This window comes from Stegostoma tigrinum, chromosome 4 (assembly GCF_030684315.1).
Source record: "Stegostoma tigrinum isolate sSteTig4 chromosome 4, sSteTig4.hap1, whole genome shotgun sequence".
NCBI classification, from domain to species: Eukaryota; Metazoa; Chordata; class Chondrichthyes; order Orectolobiformes; family Stegostomatidae; genus Stegostoma; species Stegostoma tigrinum.
In genome coordinates this window covers 108,019,389-108,036,395 of record NC_081357.1, presented here as the reverse complement: position 1 = coordinate 108,036,395, position 17,007 = coordinate 108,019,389, and the positions used below count along the sequence as shown (strand labels likewise).

At 40.8% G+C, this 17,007-nt stretch overlaps 2 protein-coding genes across 7 annotated transcripts in view; one reads left to right on the top strand and one right to left on the bottom strand.

The window, feature by feature from the left end:
• Positions 1-8,875, bottom strand: part of acp1 (acid phosphatase 1) — a 28,506-nt gene extending 19,631 nt beyond the window's left edge. For 3 of the 6 annotated variants that reach the window (XM_048531726.1, XM_048531727.1, XM_048531729.1), the window contains exons 1-2: positions 8,763-8,875; positions 6,772-6,845 (exon numbers count right to left, since the gene is read on the bottom strand). In XM_048531726.1, the coding sequence (XP_048387683.1) occupies positions 6,772-6,845; positions 8,763-8,802 (114 nt within the window). In that variant the 5' untranslated portion in view covers positions 8,803-8,875. The other 3 variants (XM_048531724.1, XM_048531725.1, XM_048531728.1) reach the window with 1 other exon arrangement.
• Positions 8,876-9,052: 177 nt separating this feature from the next.
• Positions 9,053-17,007, top strand: part of sh3yl1 (SH3 and SYLF domain containing 1) — a 141,596-nt gene continuing 133,641 nt past the window's right edge. The window contains exon 1 of the mRNA XM_048531234.2: positions 9,053-9,169. Within this exon, the coding sequence (XP_048387191.1) occupies position 9,169 (1 nt within the window). The 5' untranslated portion in view covers positions 9,053-9,168. The remainder of the gene's footprint in view (positions 9,170-17,007) is intronic.

Here is a 17,007-nt window from a genome sequence, read left to right as displayed (position 1 = left end):
ACAATCTTGCCAGAAAGCAGGGCGTGGAGATGTATAGTCAAGGTAATTGTGGGAATCCACCCTCTCCCTGTCTTCAGCATATATACTGATCTTTTCCTAGTTACAGCCAGTTCTGAAGAAGGATCATTGGACCGAAACATTCACTCTGCTTTCTTTCCATAGATGCTGATGTACCTGCTGATTGTTTTTTTTGCAAGTTCTGTTTTTGTTTCCAAATTTTTAATTGTATCTGGCCACGGGGGAGGAGCAAAATACTGCAGGACAAGCTAATGTGATTCCACTTTACAAGGACACAGTGGTAGAGAGGCAAGGGAATTATAGACCAATGAGTCTAACATCAATGGTATAGAAGCTATTGGAGGAAATCGTGAAGAAGATAATTAATCTTTATTTAGACAGCCATGATTTGATTTAGGATTGCCAGCATAACTTTGTCAGAGGGAGCTCATGCTGAATAAATCTACTTGAAGATTTTGAGGATATGACCAAATCATTGGATAAAGATGCGGCAATTAAATTAAAGAGTAGAACCAAAAATGTAACAGTCTCCGGATTACTACCTGAGCTACGAGGTAACTGGCACAAAGTCAACAAGGTTAGAGAGATAAACGCTTGGCTCAAAGATTGGCGTCGGAGAAATGGGCTCAAATTAAGGAGATATTCGCAACAGTACTGAAGGAGGGAGTGGTTTTGATGGTATGGACTCCATCTAATTCAGACTGTACCTCACACGAATTTCAACAAGGCCTTTGACAAGGACCCACATGAGAAACTGACAAAGAAGATAAAAGCTCAAGGGATGCAGGGTAACATGGCAATATTGATTAAAAACTGGCTCAGTGATGAAAGACAGAGGGTGGTGGTAGAAGGCTATTCATGTGGCTGGAGCCTGGTATGCAGTGGCATACTACAGGGATCAGTGCTTGGTCGCTTACTGTTTGTGATATTCATAAATGGTGTAGATGAGAATTTGGGGAGGATGATAATCATGTCTGTGGATGACAAAGATTGGCTGGGTTGTTGACAGTGGAGGAAGATATTAGGTTACAGAAGGATATAAATGGTTTGGTTACACGGCAGATCAATGGCTGATGCAATTTACCCCTGATAAATGTGAGGTGATGCACTTCAGAAGAAAGAACATTTGGGAGTACTCAATGAATGACAAGGCATTATGAAGCTAAGAGGAGCAGAGGGATCTTAGGTTGCATGTTGACAGATCACTAAAGGTGGCAAGACAGAGAATTAAGGCAGTTCAGAAGGTATTTGGGATGCTTGCTTTTATCAGTCATGGCACAAGTTATAAGCTCAGGGAGATTATGCTGAGGTGTACATAACTTTTACTATCTTGTAACTGCGGTACTATGTGCAGTTATGGCCACCTCACTATAGGAAAGATGTGATTACACTATATGGGGTGCAAAAGAAATTCACCAGGATGTTGCTTGCGATGAAGCAATCCAGCTTAGTAACAGGCCAGATAAGCTACAGTTGTTTTCTTTGGAGTAGAGATGGTTGAGAGATGACCCGAAAGAAGTGTACAAGACTTTGCATGTCATGGACAGGGTGAAAATAAAGCAGCTGTTTCCCTTGGCTGAAGGGTCAAATAACAAGTGGGCATTATTTTAAAGTGCAAGTAATGAGATTAGAAGGCGAGTGACCAAAACGTGGTGGGTGATGGTGTGTGTATATTTCTTTTGGTTGGGGCGGGGGGGTGGGGGGTGGTAATCTGGATTTATTGTCTGGGAGGGGTGTTGAGGCAGGAAACGTCAAACTTTTAGAAATTTCCAGAGCAGATGAAGTGACATAACATTTAAGGCTGTGGGCCTAGTGTGGGCAAGTGGGACTAGTCTAGGTCTTAGTATATTTTTGTTGATACAGATTTGATGAGTCAAGAGGCCTGTTCTGTACTGTATGATCTTATGAGAGTCATGTTTAAAGAACTGCAATCCACGTAGCTCAGGTACATGCACAATACTTTACGGAGAGAGTTTCAGGGGTTAGATTCAGCCGTTGCAAAACAATGACAATAAAGCAGTGAGGACGGTAATAAAATGTGAGGCTGGATGAACACAGCAGGCCAAGCAGCATCTCAAGAGCACAAAAGCTGACGTTTCGGGCCTAGACCCTTCATCAGAGAGGGGGATGGGGAGAGGGAATCCCCCTCTCTGATGAAGGGTCTAGGCCCGAAACGTCAGCTTTTGTGCTCCTGAGATGCTGCTTGGCCTGCTGTGTTCATCCAGCCTCACATTTTATTATCTTGGAATTCTCCAGCATCTGCAGTTCCCATTATCAGTGAGGATGGTATGTGGTTTCGAAGGGGATTTGCAGTTAGTAGTGGTATTATTTGTTTATTGTCCTGTTCCTGTAGTTAAAGGTCATGGATTTGGAAGATACTTGTGAAGGAGCCTTGATAAGTTACTGCAGTCCATCTTGCAGATCGTATACATTACTGCTACTGTGTACTAGTAGTTGAGTGAATGCATATATGACATGTGATTGGGGTACTGATTTAGGGAACTGCTTTATCCTGGATAAGAGAGCACTTCAAGTGTTGTTGGTGCTGCACATAGCAAGCCATGAAATTCCTAGCATGGCCTTACAAATGGCAGACAGGCTTTGCGGAGGCAGGAGCTCAGTTATTCGTCACAGAAGTGCCCCGTTCAAACTGGATGCAAAACTAGATCACAGTGTGATCACTGATACTTAACAGTATCTTAACTCTGAAAACATTAATTAATCCTGTCACATTACACGATACCAAGTCTAATATAACCTGATAATGAGCTGCATTAAGAAACTCTGTAGAAAGCACTCCTAATTCCTCACACAACCCTTTCCTGCCATTTTGTTTTTCCAGTTTAATATGAGTTAAGACAAATGCCTATTCTATAAAGAGATAGCAAGGTGTAGAGCTGGATGAACACAGCAGGCCAAGGAGCATCACAGGGGCAGGAAGGCTGATGTTTTGGGTCTAAACCCTTCTTCAGAAATTGGCCTGCTGTGTTCATCCAGCTCTAAACCTTGTTATCTCAGATTTTCCAGCATCGGCAGTTCCTACTATCTCTGTAACAATGACTATTATTTTCCTTTTATCACAAAACCAATATTTCTTTTTGCATATTTTGTCCAACATCATGTTTGTTTTTATGGGGCAGGCAGACCATTCCTCCCAGTAAAATCCTTCTACTATCATTCATCCTCACTCACACTGATGCTACATCCTGATCTGCAAAAGCCCAAATGCTATTCTTGAGTAACAGTACTACCACTCTGCCTTTATCTAGTTTCCTGTTCTTTCTCAAATGACATATATCCCTTAATATTCAGGACCTAATTCTTGTCATCTTGAAGACACACTGTTTCTGGTTACATGATGCGGTTCATAGGAGAATTCAGCAATGGTAATGCTGTTAAATGTCAGAGGAAGACTGTTAAATTTTGTCTTGTTGAAGACAGCCATTGTCTAGTGCCTGTATGACATCAATGTTACTTGTTATTCAGAAGTCCAAATTTGAATATTATCCAGGTCTTGCTGAACATTAGCACGGACTGGTTCAGAGTCTGAGTTACAAATGATTCTGGATATCATGCAGCCATCAGTTAGCATCTCCACTTCTGACCAAATGTTGGAGGCAAGGTCATTGCAGAAGCAACTGTAAACGGCTGTGCCTAGGACAGTTCTCTGAGAAACTCCTGCAGCTATGTCTGGCGGCTGAAATATAGGTGCCAAATAACTATGAGCATCTTCCTTTGTGCTAAGCATGATACCAAACATTGAACAGTTCTCCTGATTCCAATTGACTTCATCTTACCAGGGATTCTTAAATACCGCAATTCGTCAAATACTGTCTTGACGTCAAAGGCAGTCACACTCAACCCACCAATGGAATTTAACTGTTTTGTCCATGTTCGGATATAGGCTGTAAAGAGGCAGGAGTTGAGCGGCTACAATTGGATTCAAGATAGAGATGAGCACAAAATGGGAGGTATCCGAACAAATTGGAGAAGGGTTATGAAACAGAAAATAGACGTCAATGTTAAGTCAGGTTTGCTGGACAAGTGGAAAATAGAAGTACTGTGATGCAGGAATATGAGCTCTGATTACGGTCAAATATGAACCAAGGGAGTCTTTGACCTCTCAGACAGACAATGAGAGATGGAGTCAGTAGCGAAGCAATAAAGTTTGCAGCACTGCACCAAAAACAATTGCTTCAATCTTGCCAACATTTAGTCAGAGGAAATGTCTATTTGTCCAGTAGGTTGTCATCTAATCAATCTGACGATTTTGCGACAGCAGAGAACTAAGAGATGGTGGTGAAACAGAGTGAGTGTCATCAGTCTAAATGTCAAACCCAACACTGTGCTTTTGGAGGATTTCACAGTAAGGCACCAAGGAGATGAGAAACAAGAGGTGGCCAAGGCCGGATCCTTGGGGAGCAACAGAAGAATAGTATGGAAACAGCAAGAGAAGACATTGCTGGTGCTTCTCCTGGTGCTGGCTATAGGAGAAGTAGAGCAAAGGATATTAAAATTTTTACATAAGCTGTTAAAAGCAGCAACAGGTTTGATATGCTCATAAGGGGTGCGACATTCCATCATTTCTAGAGGTATTGAAAACAAATCTGAGAGGTAACCGGTGTACTGCAGGGGTCGATGTTGAGTCCATTGCTGTTCAGGTCATTTTTATAAATGACCTGGATGAGGGCGTAGAAGGATGGGTTAGTAAATTTGCAGGCAACACCAAGGTCGGTGGAGTTGTGGATAGTGAGAAGGATGTTGTAGGTTACAGAGAGACATAGATAAGCTGCAGAGCTGGGCTGAGAGGTGGCAAATGGAGATTAATGCGGACAAGTGAGAGGTGATGCACTTTGGTAGGAGTAACCGGAATGCAAAGTACTGGGTTAATGGTAAGATTCTTGGTAGTGCAGATGAGCAGCGAGATCTCGGTGTCCATGTACACAGATCCTTGAAAGGTGCCACCCAGGTTGATAGGGCTGTTAAGAAGGCATACAGTGTTTTAGCTTTTATTAATAGAGGGATCGAGTTCCGGAACCATGAGGCTATGCTGCAGCTGTACAAAACTCTGGTGCGGCCGCACTTGGAGTATTGCGTACAGTTCTGGTCACTGCATTATAAGAAGGATGTGGAAGCTTTGGAAGGGGTGCAGAGGAGATTTACAAGGATGTTGCCTGGTATGGAGGGAAGGTCTGACAAGGAAAGGCTGAGGGACTTGAGGCTGTTTTCGTTAGAGAGAGGAAGGTTGAGAGGTGACTTAATTGAGACATATAAAATAATCAGAGGGTTAGATAGGGTGGATAGGGAGAGCCTTTTTCCTAGGACGGTGATGGCCAGCATGAAGGGGCATAGCTTTAAATCGAGTGGTGAAAGATATAGGACAGATGTCAGAGGTAGTTTCTTTACTCAGAGTAGTAAGGGAATGGAACGCTTTGCCTGCAACGGTAGTAGATTCGCCAACTTCAAGTACATTTAAGTCGTCATTGGACAAGCATATGGACGTACATGGAATAGTGTAGGTTAGATGGGCTTCAGCTTGGTATAACAGGTCGGCACAACATCGAGGCCCAAAGGGCCTGTACTGTGCTGTAATGTTTTATGTTCTATGTAATGCAAAGTTCTGATCTATATAATTAAAAAGAGGAGCAATTGCAGAAAATACTTACAAGGATATCGCCAGAACTGTAAGTTACAAATTGGATTGAAAGGTTAGGTCTCTTTTTGCTGGGACAAAGACTAAGAGATGCATGAAAAGACATCATACTCATTAAAGTTTTCAATGGAGTAAATGTGAAGAATCTCTTTCAAAATGTAGATTAGTCCAGAAAAAGTGTTTTTATTAATGTTTAGTGACCATTTATTAAGTGAAGAATTTCTTTCCATAGAGAATGTTGAGGACTTGGAACTCTGTGCCACACGGGATGGTTGATATCATTGACACATTTAAGAGAATGGTCAATGTGGACATGAGAAAAGAATCAAATTGATGGACAGTGGGAATGGTAGGAATGAAGAATGAAAGCAATTTTGTGTACATTAAGTAGTGACATTAACCATTTGAACTAAATTGTTGGTATGCGCTATAGATTCAATGTAAGAAAGTCCTCTTGGGTAAATACATAATGAGCCAGAAGGACTAGGTAAGTCCCACCTGCACCACAGGTGTGACATAACACTTCTGGACAGACTGCTTAAAAATATAACATGTAAAGTATGTACTTGCTGCATTTAGGTTAAATTTTCCACTGCATTGTGACCAGTGATAGTACAAACAATTAAGTGCAAACTTGAAATCTTATACAATTTTTCAGTACAGAATCAAATCAGAAATCCTGAGTGTGTCCATTGCTAATAATTACACTAGTGCAGATTCAGCACAAGGACAACAAGGAAATTGATATCAAGCATATTCAAAACATAGATACAAATTGTGAAGCTGGATGAACACAGCAGCCCAAGCAGCATCTCAGGAGCATGAAAGCTGATGTTTCAGGCCTAGACCCTTCATCAGAGAGGACGATGAAGGGTCTAGGCCCGAAACGTCAGCTTTTGTGCTCCAAGATGCTGCTTGGCCTGCTGTGTTCATCCAGCTTTACACTTTGTTATCTTGGATTCTCCAGCATCTGCAGTTCCCATTATCTCTCTCCCCCATATTCAAAACATAGCTGGTTTATGCTTTGATTTATACACTTACGAATTATTTATTTAGAATTTTAATAACTAAGATTTTTTGAAAAAGCGAGTAGGGCTTACTTTGTTTGTAATGCCTCGATCCGTTACCAGTTTCCTGAAGATAGCTTCTGCAATTGGAGATCGGCAAATGTTGCCTTAAAAAAATTCAAAAACATGATCGCGTGAGTTTTTTCTAAAGTTTTATAGCAGGTTTATCATAGTTAAAGTATATAAAATTCCTGTACTTGATAGAAGCTAAACAGAAGTATGATTTATATGCAAATTTGATTTCCATACACCTCCAGTTTGTATACACAATTAAAATATTTACAGAAAAAGTTTCTCAACAGAAGTGAACTTAGGAAGTATTAGTTCTTGCAGAAAAAATTATTTAATCAGCCCTGTAATTTCAATCACACCAAAATCTCCTATTTAAGAGACAATATCATTTGTTTTTTTTGAACAAGTCTACCTCAGATAACACCAATAGTGGTTTACACTTCAATCTATATTCATATGTTACTGACTCGACATATGTCTAGGGACCTTGTGCTATATATAGATCATTAAGTGACAGGTCATAAGAATGACATGCAACTTGGTTCCACAGACCTGCTCCTGACAGTCTATCAGACCACTATTGATTGTACCTTTGATTTCTCTCCTTTGATAGTCTTATCTAATATTCTGATTAGCCTTGTCTGGATCTAAAGGGTTCCTCAATTCAGTCATCTTAGGGGGATATGAAAAATGAATGCACAATTTAACATAAATTGCTTCATCAGTGGTCTATAATGCAGGAGGAATGACGACCAGAGAAAACAGAAAGGCCAAAGACGATGTGAAGAGATTCTTTTTAACATACTAAGATGTGGAATAGATTGCCTCAAAAGGCTGTGTTATTCAAAACTGAAAAGCCAAGTTTAAATAAAATGAAATAAATATATTCTTCAAAATAAATTTGCAGGGTCTAGGACAGTACATTGTATTTTTATATCATCTCTGACATATTAAATCATCTGTGGCACTTTACAGGTATGTCATCAAATAAAGCCTTATGCAGATTGGTGTCAAACCTTATCACGAGCAAGTGACTAAAACTTTGGTCAAAGTAGTAGATTTTTATAAGCAATTTACTTGGAGAAATCAGAGGCAGTATAGGGAGGGAATGCCAAGGCATTGAACCTTAACAGTGGAAGGTGAATCATTAAGGGAGCAAAAACATCCAGGCATATTCAGGTTTCTGGAATTAGAAAAGTACAACTACCCTAAAGGATTGAGATGCTGGAGGTAACAAATGTAAGGAGTGACCCATGAATTTAAAAACAAGATGAATTTGAAAACCGACATGTTGCTAAACAGGGAGCCAACAACTGGCAGCCAAGCTCAGGGGGCCAATTGGATTACCGTGCATCAGGACACACACGTCTGAACTTTGGAGGATCTCAGTTTAGATCGGGTAGATTGTGGGAGACCAGCCAGAAGTGTACTGGAATAATCATGTCTAGAAATGACCAATAGTATGAATGAGAGTTTCAGTAGCACAGTCAAGGTCAAAACTCGGCAATTTTATGACCATGGGGCAGGTTGTACATACTGAAGAACTGGAGAGGTGGCCTAACTGGATATCTGTAGAGCAAAGGTACGGTGGCGTTCTTTGAATTGACTAACCCAGCACCCCAGGCAAATGCTCCGTGGAGGGGAGAATTTGAGTTCCACCAGATAAACTTAATAGCTAGTCTAACGGTGGCCATTGTTGGTTGGCCCTCTGGTTTAAGCAATAACCTTCAGGGAAGGAAATCTGCCACCAGCACCTGCTCTGGCCTAACCGCATGACTCCAGACCTGCAGCACTGCGAATGACTTTTAAATGGCCCTTGGCCTAGCCAGGGACGTCGACATCCCATGAAGAAATGGACCGAACGATTACCCTCGCACACGGCCCCTCCAACAATCCTCCGCTGCTGGGTGGCGGCTGGAGCTGAGAGACGTTTAGGTGCGCGCACGGACCGGCAGCCGTTACCCCCGCCCCCGTTTGTTCGTTCATTCATTCATTCATTCTCACTCACTCACCCAAACAGACAAACAGAACCGACTTCTGCCCGGCCGCCATCTTCACCGGGTCCTGCCAAGAGACCGCGTCACTCGCCTCCGTCTACTCTTCTGCCTGCTCCGCGCAATCTCCTGGGACCCGCTCGCTGGAAATCAACGCGCGCAGCGGCTTGCCCCGATTCCTCCGTACCGTCATTTTTTTTTTCTTAAAAAAACCGTACTAGCATCAGCCGTTTTAAGATCTAGGCGGGTTGGTGGAAAGCGTCCTAAATCCTCGGCGCGTCCTCGGACAGCTCCTAAGCAGGGGTCCTTGAGGACCTGTGGGTGGTGCCCAGGTGTAGTTAGCACAGGTAAACCCAGCAAGTGAGTTTGGGCTGGTACTCCAATAGTCTGCATTTAAACGTTTTAGAAGAGCATTATTTGTAAAAGTAAGTTTTCCTTTTGCCTTTTATTGTGTAGATTGGTACACGTTTTGGGAAAAATCCTTTGGGAGGTATTTCCTGAAGTGTAATATTTGTGGTGAAACACGTATTTTTGAGTTATGGACACAGTTTAGACGGACATTCAGCACATTCGTTCCACTGAATCGTAGAAGCATTAAAGGATGTAGTTCACCTCATTGTGTCCTATTCTCGTGCTCTCTCCTATTGCCCTTCTTCCGCATGATTACACTTTTTCTACTATTTAACTTTCAAAACATTTTTAGATATCAAATTTGCTTACTCCGCCCTTTGGGCATTGCATTCCAAATCCTAAATCACTTATTCCAGCATTTTATCCTGTCATCTCGCTCTTGGTCCCTTTGCTGGTTAACTTAAGTCTCTGTCCTTTGATTCCTGACCCTTCATGGTAGAAACTTTTTCAGTTGATTACTCTATCAGTAACCTTAATGATTAAAAATACTCGATTAAACGTTCCCAACATTGAGGAGAAGTACTCAATGTCTCTAATCTCTCTCTATGAAAACTTTTATACCTGATTTTATCTCTGTAAATTTCCTCTAACTTATCCAAGCCTTGAATTCTTTTCTGAAATGTTGTTGCCAGAATTAGCACTGTAGTTTGGCTGAATCCTAACCTGTGATTTCTGAATGTTGAACATAATTCCTTTGCATTCATACTTTATTCAATATGTTCCATTTTATAAAGTGTTTTGAAAACAATATTTATGACTTGCATATATACAGCCAGGCTTAGACACTCAATTCTCTTTAAAATTGAACTGTTTAGATTGTTTTGCATCCCTCATACTGAAATTAACATTATTTATTAATTTCTGCATGTTAATCACAACAAAACCAATGCATTTCTGATCCATGTCAGCCAGAAGATGATTGAAAATAAAATCAACAACAAATGATTGTAATCATATGTTTCTTGTTCATTTTGATGCATAAATAGAAGCAGAAACAAAAAAAAGGTAAAGCAGATTTGTTAAAAGTTGATGTAAACATTGTCATGTAAGTAATTAGGTCATTAAAAACAATAAAGTAAATGCTATTATAAATGTGTTTTCCAGTAGTGATACTGTGAATTGTAAGCACTTGAAAATAGCAAAATTCAAAGCAATAAATGTGAGAATATAATATAACTTATCGGCAAGGAAAAAATGGATAAAGTGACATTGGGAAATTGTTGAACGGAGGAATATTTGTTGTTGAGGGAATTTCTGATTTTGGGGCCACTGTGTTAATTATGGACACACTTTGGGTATGGTGAAATAATTAATTTTGAACTTGAAAATATGCTAGCCCTGCTGTTAGAATTGAAGGAAGGGTGCTTGTAAAATCCAGGAGATGACCTTCCCGCCACCTATTCATTCGTCTCCACCCTCTGTGAAATGTTATGGGAGGAATGGGAGAGGCATACTTAACAAACCCCCAGCCTTGACATCCCAATTACACCATAAGGCACAGCAGCAGAAGTAGGCCATTCAGCCCATCGAGTCTGTTACACCGTTCAATGAGATCATGGCTGATAATTCTCAACTCCATTTTTCTGTCTTTTCCATACAAATGTTGATTTCCTTAATGATTAAAAGTCTGTTTCAACTTTGAATTTACAACAGGTGAACTATCCTTCTTGGGGCTTATTGATGCCCTTGCATGGCCAATTAATGGTATTTGTGTATTTTACACCTGGTGACCATGGGCATATGGTCCTACTTTGTGGATCCTCTGTGCCCATCTGATGCCCACCCTGAAAGTTTAACTATTCTAGTGGGGACTTGGATATGGAATCTTGTAGTGGTAGATGGTGGTATTTGAATTCAATTCAAGAGAAAATCTGGAATTAATGATCCCATGATAAGAATAGAACCAATGTCAATTCTTGTCTGGTTCACAAGTTCTCGGGGGAACATAATTGCTGTCCTTAGAGACAAAACACTGCAGATGCTGGAATCCAATGTAGACCTATGGGAGGCTGGAAGAACACAGCAAGCCAGGCAGCATCTGGAGGGAAGGAACAATCAATGTTTTGGGTATTACTCTTCTTCAGAACTGAATGTAGGGGTACGGCAAGCTGCAGATAAAGAAGGGGGAAGAGGTGGAAGTGGGATGGTGGCAGTAGTTGGACACTGTAGTGGGTATGACCTGGTTGGTCGATAGGAGGGATGAATTTGGTTGGTGGCTGGAAGGGAGGATCAGAAGGTGGGGTGGAATGGAAGGGAGGAGGTGGGGCTGAAAACAGAGAGGGGGGGAAAAGAATGGGAAGGTTATTTGAAATTGGAGAACTCACTGTTGAGTCTTCCAGGCTGTAGGGTGCTCAGGCAGAAGACAAGGTGGTCTTCTTCAAATTTGTGTTCTAAGTTACTGCGACACTGGAGGAAGCCGAGGATGGACATGTCAGAAGGGGAGTGTGGCGGGGAGTTGAAATGGGAAGTTAGGTTGGCCATTACACTCCAGGTGGAAGCTTGGCAAAATGGTCACCTCGTCTATGTTTGGTCTCACTGAAGTGGAGAAGCCCACGTCGGGAGCACCAGATGCAATAACTAGGTTGGAGAAGACGCAGGTAAAGCTCCGACTCATTTGGAAGGACTGTTTAGGGCCCTGAATGGAGGTGAGGGAGGTGGTGTGTGGACAGGTGCTGCATCTTTTACTGTTACAGGGGAAGATATCAGGTGAGTTGAAGTGGTTGGTGAGGAGTATGGTCTGAGGTGAGGAGTGATGAAGGAAATGGTCCATGTGCAGGGCGGAGAGTAGTGGGGAGTGGAAGATGTTCTGGGTGGTAAGGTCTAATTGGAGTTAGCAGAAGTGTTTAAGGATGAGACGTTGGACGTTGTTGCTGGTGGGGTGGACAGAGAGCTCGGACTAGGTACTTGTACTAAACAACAAACGCTATTTTTTACAAATAATTAGATTCTAGCTACAGGTAAACAATACTGAAACATTGTCATATATTTTTACTAATTAAAAGTGGATTTGCAGTTTAGTGGTTTCTGTTCACAAAGTTGCTGAGATGATTCTTGTGTTTTTTTAAACACAATAATATATCACGGTCTTCCTTCACTGGAACTTCTGTCAGTTTGCAGGAGGCACAGAATGGCTGATTCACTTTTTAAAGGTCTCTGATGTATCAATTAAAGATTGTTGCAAAGTGAAAAGGTTTCTTCAAGCTTTAGGTGGATTTTACATCAGACAACAGAGCAGCTGGTGGTCTGATTGCTTCTGTCTATCTTAATCACAGCATCAAAGTATTACATCATAAGACATAGGAGCAGAATTAGGCCATTCAGCCCATTGAACTTGCTCCACCAGCCAATCATTCAGCCCCATTCTCCCACCTTCACTCTGTAACCCTGGATCTCCTTACCATTCAAGAATCTATCTATCTCTGACTTAAATACACTCAGTGACTTCGTATCCAGAGCCCTCTGTGACATTGAGTTCCATGGATTCATCAACTAGCTAAAGAAATTCCTCCCCATCTCAGTTCTAATGGCTCATTCCTTTACTTTGAGGCTGTGCTCTTGGGTCTGCATCTCTCCATCTAGGTCTCACAATATTCTGTAAGTTATCTGCAAACGTAGCAACAAAGCCCTCAGTTCCCTCATCCAGATCACTGATGTATAACACGAATATTAGTGGTCCCACAACTCCACTAATCATCGGCTGCCATCCTGAAAATGACTCCTTTATCCCTACTTCTGCCTTCTGACTGGTAATCAGTTCTCTATCAATGCCAGTACCATGCCCCTAACACTATGTGGCTTATTTAGCAAACTCTTGTGTGGCATCTGGTCAAAAGAATTTCTGCAAATCCAACTTGATCTCATCCAATGACTCTCCTTTATTTAACTTGCTCATTACACCTCAAAGAATTCTAACAGACATGTCAGGCATGACCTCCCTTTGACAAAGCTGTGCTGACTCACTCCTATTTTGCCATGCACTTCTAAGTACTGCACAATCTCATCCTGAACGTTGGGCGCTGAAATCTTACCAACAATTGAGATCAGGTTAATCAGCCTATAATTTTCTGTCTTCTGCTTCCCTCCATTCTTAAACAGGGGTGTTACATTAGCTATTTTCCAAAGCTTTAGCATCTTACTCCAGTGATTCCTGAGAGATCACCATCAAAGCCTCTACAATCTCTTCAGCTACTTCGCTCAGAACTCCGGGGTGTAGTCTATCTGGTCTGCGTGATTTATCCACCTTCAGACCTTTCAGCTTTCCCATCACCACCTCCTTAGTGATGGCTACTACACTAACCTCTGCCTCCTGAGTCACTTGAAGTGCTTGCATCCTGCTGGCATCTTCCACTGAAGACTGATGCAAAGTACCTATTCAGTTCCTCAGCCAGTTCATTGCTTCCTGTTTTTACTGCTTCAGCCTCATTTTCCAGCAGACAATGTCCGCTCTTGCTCCTCTCTTACCTTTTCATAACTCTTAAAAAAAACTCTGTAACCTTGTTTTATGTTACTAGCTAGCTTCCTCTCATATTTCATCTTCTCCCCCGTCCTAAATATTTTTTGTTGCCCTCTGCTGGTTTTTTTTGGCTACCCAGACCTCTGACTTTACACTAATCTTCACCACATTGTATGCTTTTTCTTTTGCTTTCCTTCCGTCCTTGACTCCCCTTGTCAGCCATGGTTGTCTCAAGCTCAATTTAATATGTTTCCTCTTCCTTGAGCTGAATTTCTGTTGTGTGCATGCTCCTACCATTGCTGCTCCACCATCTTGCCTGCTAGGCTACCCTTGGATTCAACTCTGGTCAGCTCCTCCCTCACATTTTTGTAGTTACCTATATTCAGTTATAATACCATTACAGCTGATTCCACTTTCTCCCCCTCAAACTGTAGGGTGAATTCTATCATAAAATGGTCATTGACCAATACCGGTTTCTTCACCTTAGGCACCCTAATCAAATCAGCTTCAATATACATCACCAAATCCAGAATTGCCTGTATCCTAGCGCTCCAAAAAACCATCTTGTAGACACTCCACAAATTCCTTTTCTTGACATCTGCTACCCACTTAATTTTCCCAGTCTATTTGCATATTGAAGTCCCCCATGACTATTGTAATAGCTTATTCCTTAGATGCCTTTTCTATCTCCTGGTTCATTTTTTCCCCCACTTCCTAACTACTGTTTGGCAGCCTGTACACTGCTGCCATCAGGGTCTATATTTCCTTTGTGGTTCCTCAGCTCTACCCGCACAGATTCTATCCCTTCTGATTTTCTATTAGTTCTTGCTTTTGGTTTAAATTACATTTCGTTTTTGCAAGGGCCCCTTTCCCAGTCCTTTTGATTAGAAGTGTATCCTTGGAGTCATGTCTCTGTGATATGCATAACATTGTACCTGCCCATTTCAATCTGCGCGACAAGCTCCAATCCCTGCTAGGCAGTAGGCTCACCATTTGAGTAAGATACCAAACTTGAGGAAGCTATTCAATATAAAGGAAAGACTGTGTAATAAATTCCACACTCTTCCACTCTCCACACTTAGCATGATCAGCCCTTATTGTGAGAAAATGGTCCACACTATTTGCTTGTTCCATATCAGTCAATTACAAAGATGCAGCTTCAAACTTACAAAGTGGGCTATAAGTAATATCTTGACAGTTTGAAAAGCCCTGTTAAATTTAGCCAGGGTCAGCTTTTTAAGGAGTTTGAGTTAATTTTTATAGAAGATAAAGCATAATAATGTAGTGATGAAATGCTTATAGAACTAGTAACAATTATGAGAGGCCATTGCTGTGAGATATATAGTTTTGTTTTGACAATATGTTGACTATGTAATGGTTTTATTGTTGACTGTACAGAGTGGATGAATTACCCTCTGTGTGTCCTAGCCGTATACATTTATTATACCTCTTCCTCATTCTTCAATTTCAAATCAACTGTCATGGTTGGTAGATTAAGAATTTGAATAGATTCCCCAGTTATTTTCATGAGATTAGATTAGACTGAGCTAGATTAGATGCTCTAACTGAGGTGTTTAAGATAACTGTGCTCTGCTAATCGAGAGGATATTTCAAGGAGCGTTGTGGTACAGTGGTTGTCATAACATCTAAATTCAAGCCCCAACCTCCGTCTATGTGCATCACAAAGTGATCAAAGAAGTTTATTGAAAATAGTTTTTTAGAAAAGGACCATTGCCTCTTATGGAGGAATACTGAACAGGGGGCATTACTTTTTAATTGGAACTTGACCAATCTTTAATGACGTTAGGATTGTTTTTAGCACTTACAAAGTGTCTTTTATAATCTCAGCATCAAAGCACTTTATAGCCAGTGGAGTACTTTTGAAGTGTGAAGTGTCTTCACAATGCATAATGATAAATTTGGAATGTTTCCCCCAAAAAATTCCAAGGAAAATTGTATATTTTAAGACTAAGATTCAGTATTAAGGTATGCAAAACCAATTCAGATGAATGGTTTTAAGATACAGATCAATCACGTTCTAATTTAATTATAGAAGACGCTTAAGGGCTGAATGGTCTATACGTGTGTCCACATTCTCATGCTCTGAAAGCTATTCTGTTCTGTGTTGGATGACATCCAAACTGCAGGCCTACAAACTAGTATTTCCCAAGCCCTATTCGTATTGCACGTAAGGAGAGCACAAGCAATCATTTGTGAAGCTTGAACTAAATCCCTGAGTAGTCTCTAAAAATGTTATATGTGGTTAAAAAATGTCCTGGTATTCAAACTTTAATTCTTTGTATTTCTAATTTACCTTATAAGAACAATATATTTGCAAAAAAAAAGTTAATGTATAGACAAGTAACAGACAAAACCGTTACTGAGCAATTGCCGATTTTCAAAAAAATGTGTTGTGAAACAGGGTGGCGGTGTACAGTATCAATACACAACAACAAAAGCATTAGACTCAAATCCATAAATCTGTTCAGGTTTAGTCTTCAACTGCACTCTGCCAGAGGCTGATCAGAGGAGGCTAGATACCCCTCTAGAAAAGATAAGAAAGCTGTTGTATAGAAGAAGGGTCCAGACCTGAAACATCAGCTTTCTTGCACTTCTGATGCTGCCTGGCCTGCTGTGTTCATCATTGTGCTCTACACCTTGTTACCTCTGAAATTGTTGTATACATGATTTTTGTGCCATGAGAATAGAATTAGCAGTAATGCAGGAGTGGAATATCTTCATTATTTTCATTAATGTGAGAGGAAATCTCTTTAAGACCAAAGTTAAAGAATATGAAAATTAAAGGTGAAAATAATCATATTATTGCATAGAGGAAATATCAGATTTATTGACTAGTTGTTGATGTTGTTAATGAAGGTCAATCATTGACATTATCAGTTTCTCATGCTGGTTCTAAGACCAACTATATTCATCTGTTTCATCAGTGACCTCCCTTCCATTATAAGTTTGAAGCTGAGCTCTTAGATGATTAAACAGTGTCCAGTTCTATTTACAACTTCTCAGACAATGAAACACATCATGCATACGTGCAGTAAGCCTTTGACCACATTTTAGCTGGAATGATTTGTGGCAAGTAATGTTTGCACCGTAGAAGTACCAGGCGATGACTGTCTCCTCCAAAAGTGAATCTGACCATTTCCCCTTGGTATTCAGTGGCATTACTGTTGCTGAATCCCAGCCATTAAGTCCTCGTCAACTTGGGTCAGGCAATAAATGCTGGCCAGCCAGCAACATCCGTGCTCACAGTTAAGTAATGAAATAAATCAAAATACTGAAGATTTCCATTGGCCAGAAACTTATTTCAACCATTTATGCAAATATTGTGATCATGTTATCAAGCTAAAGGTTGTGAATTCAGCAGAGAATATTTCACCATCT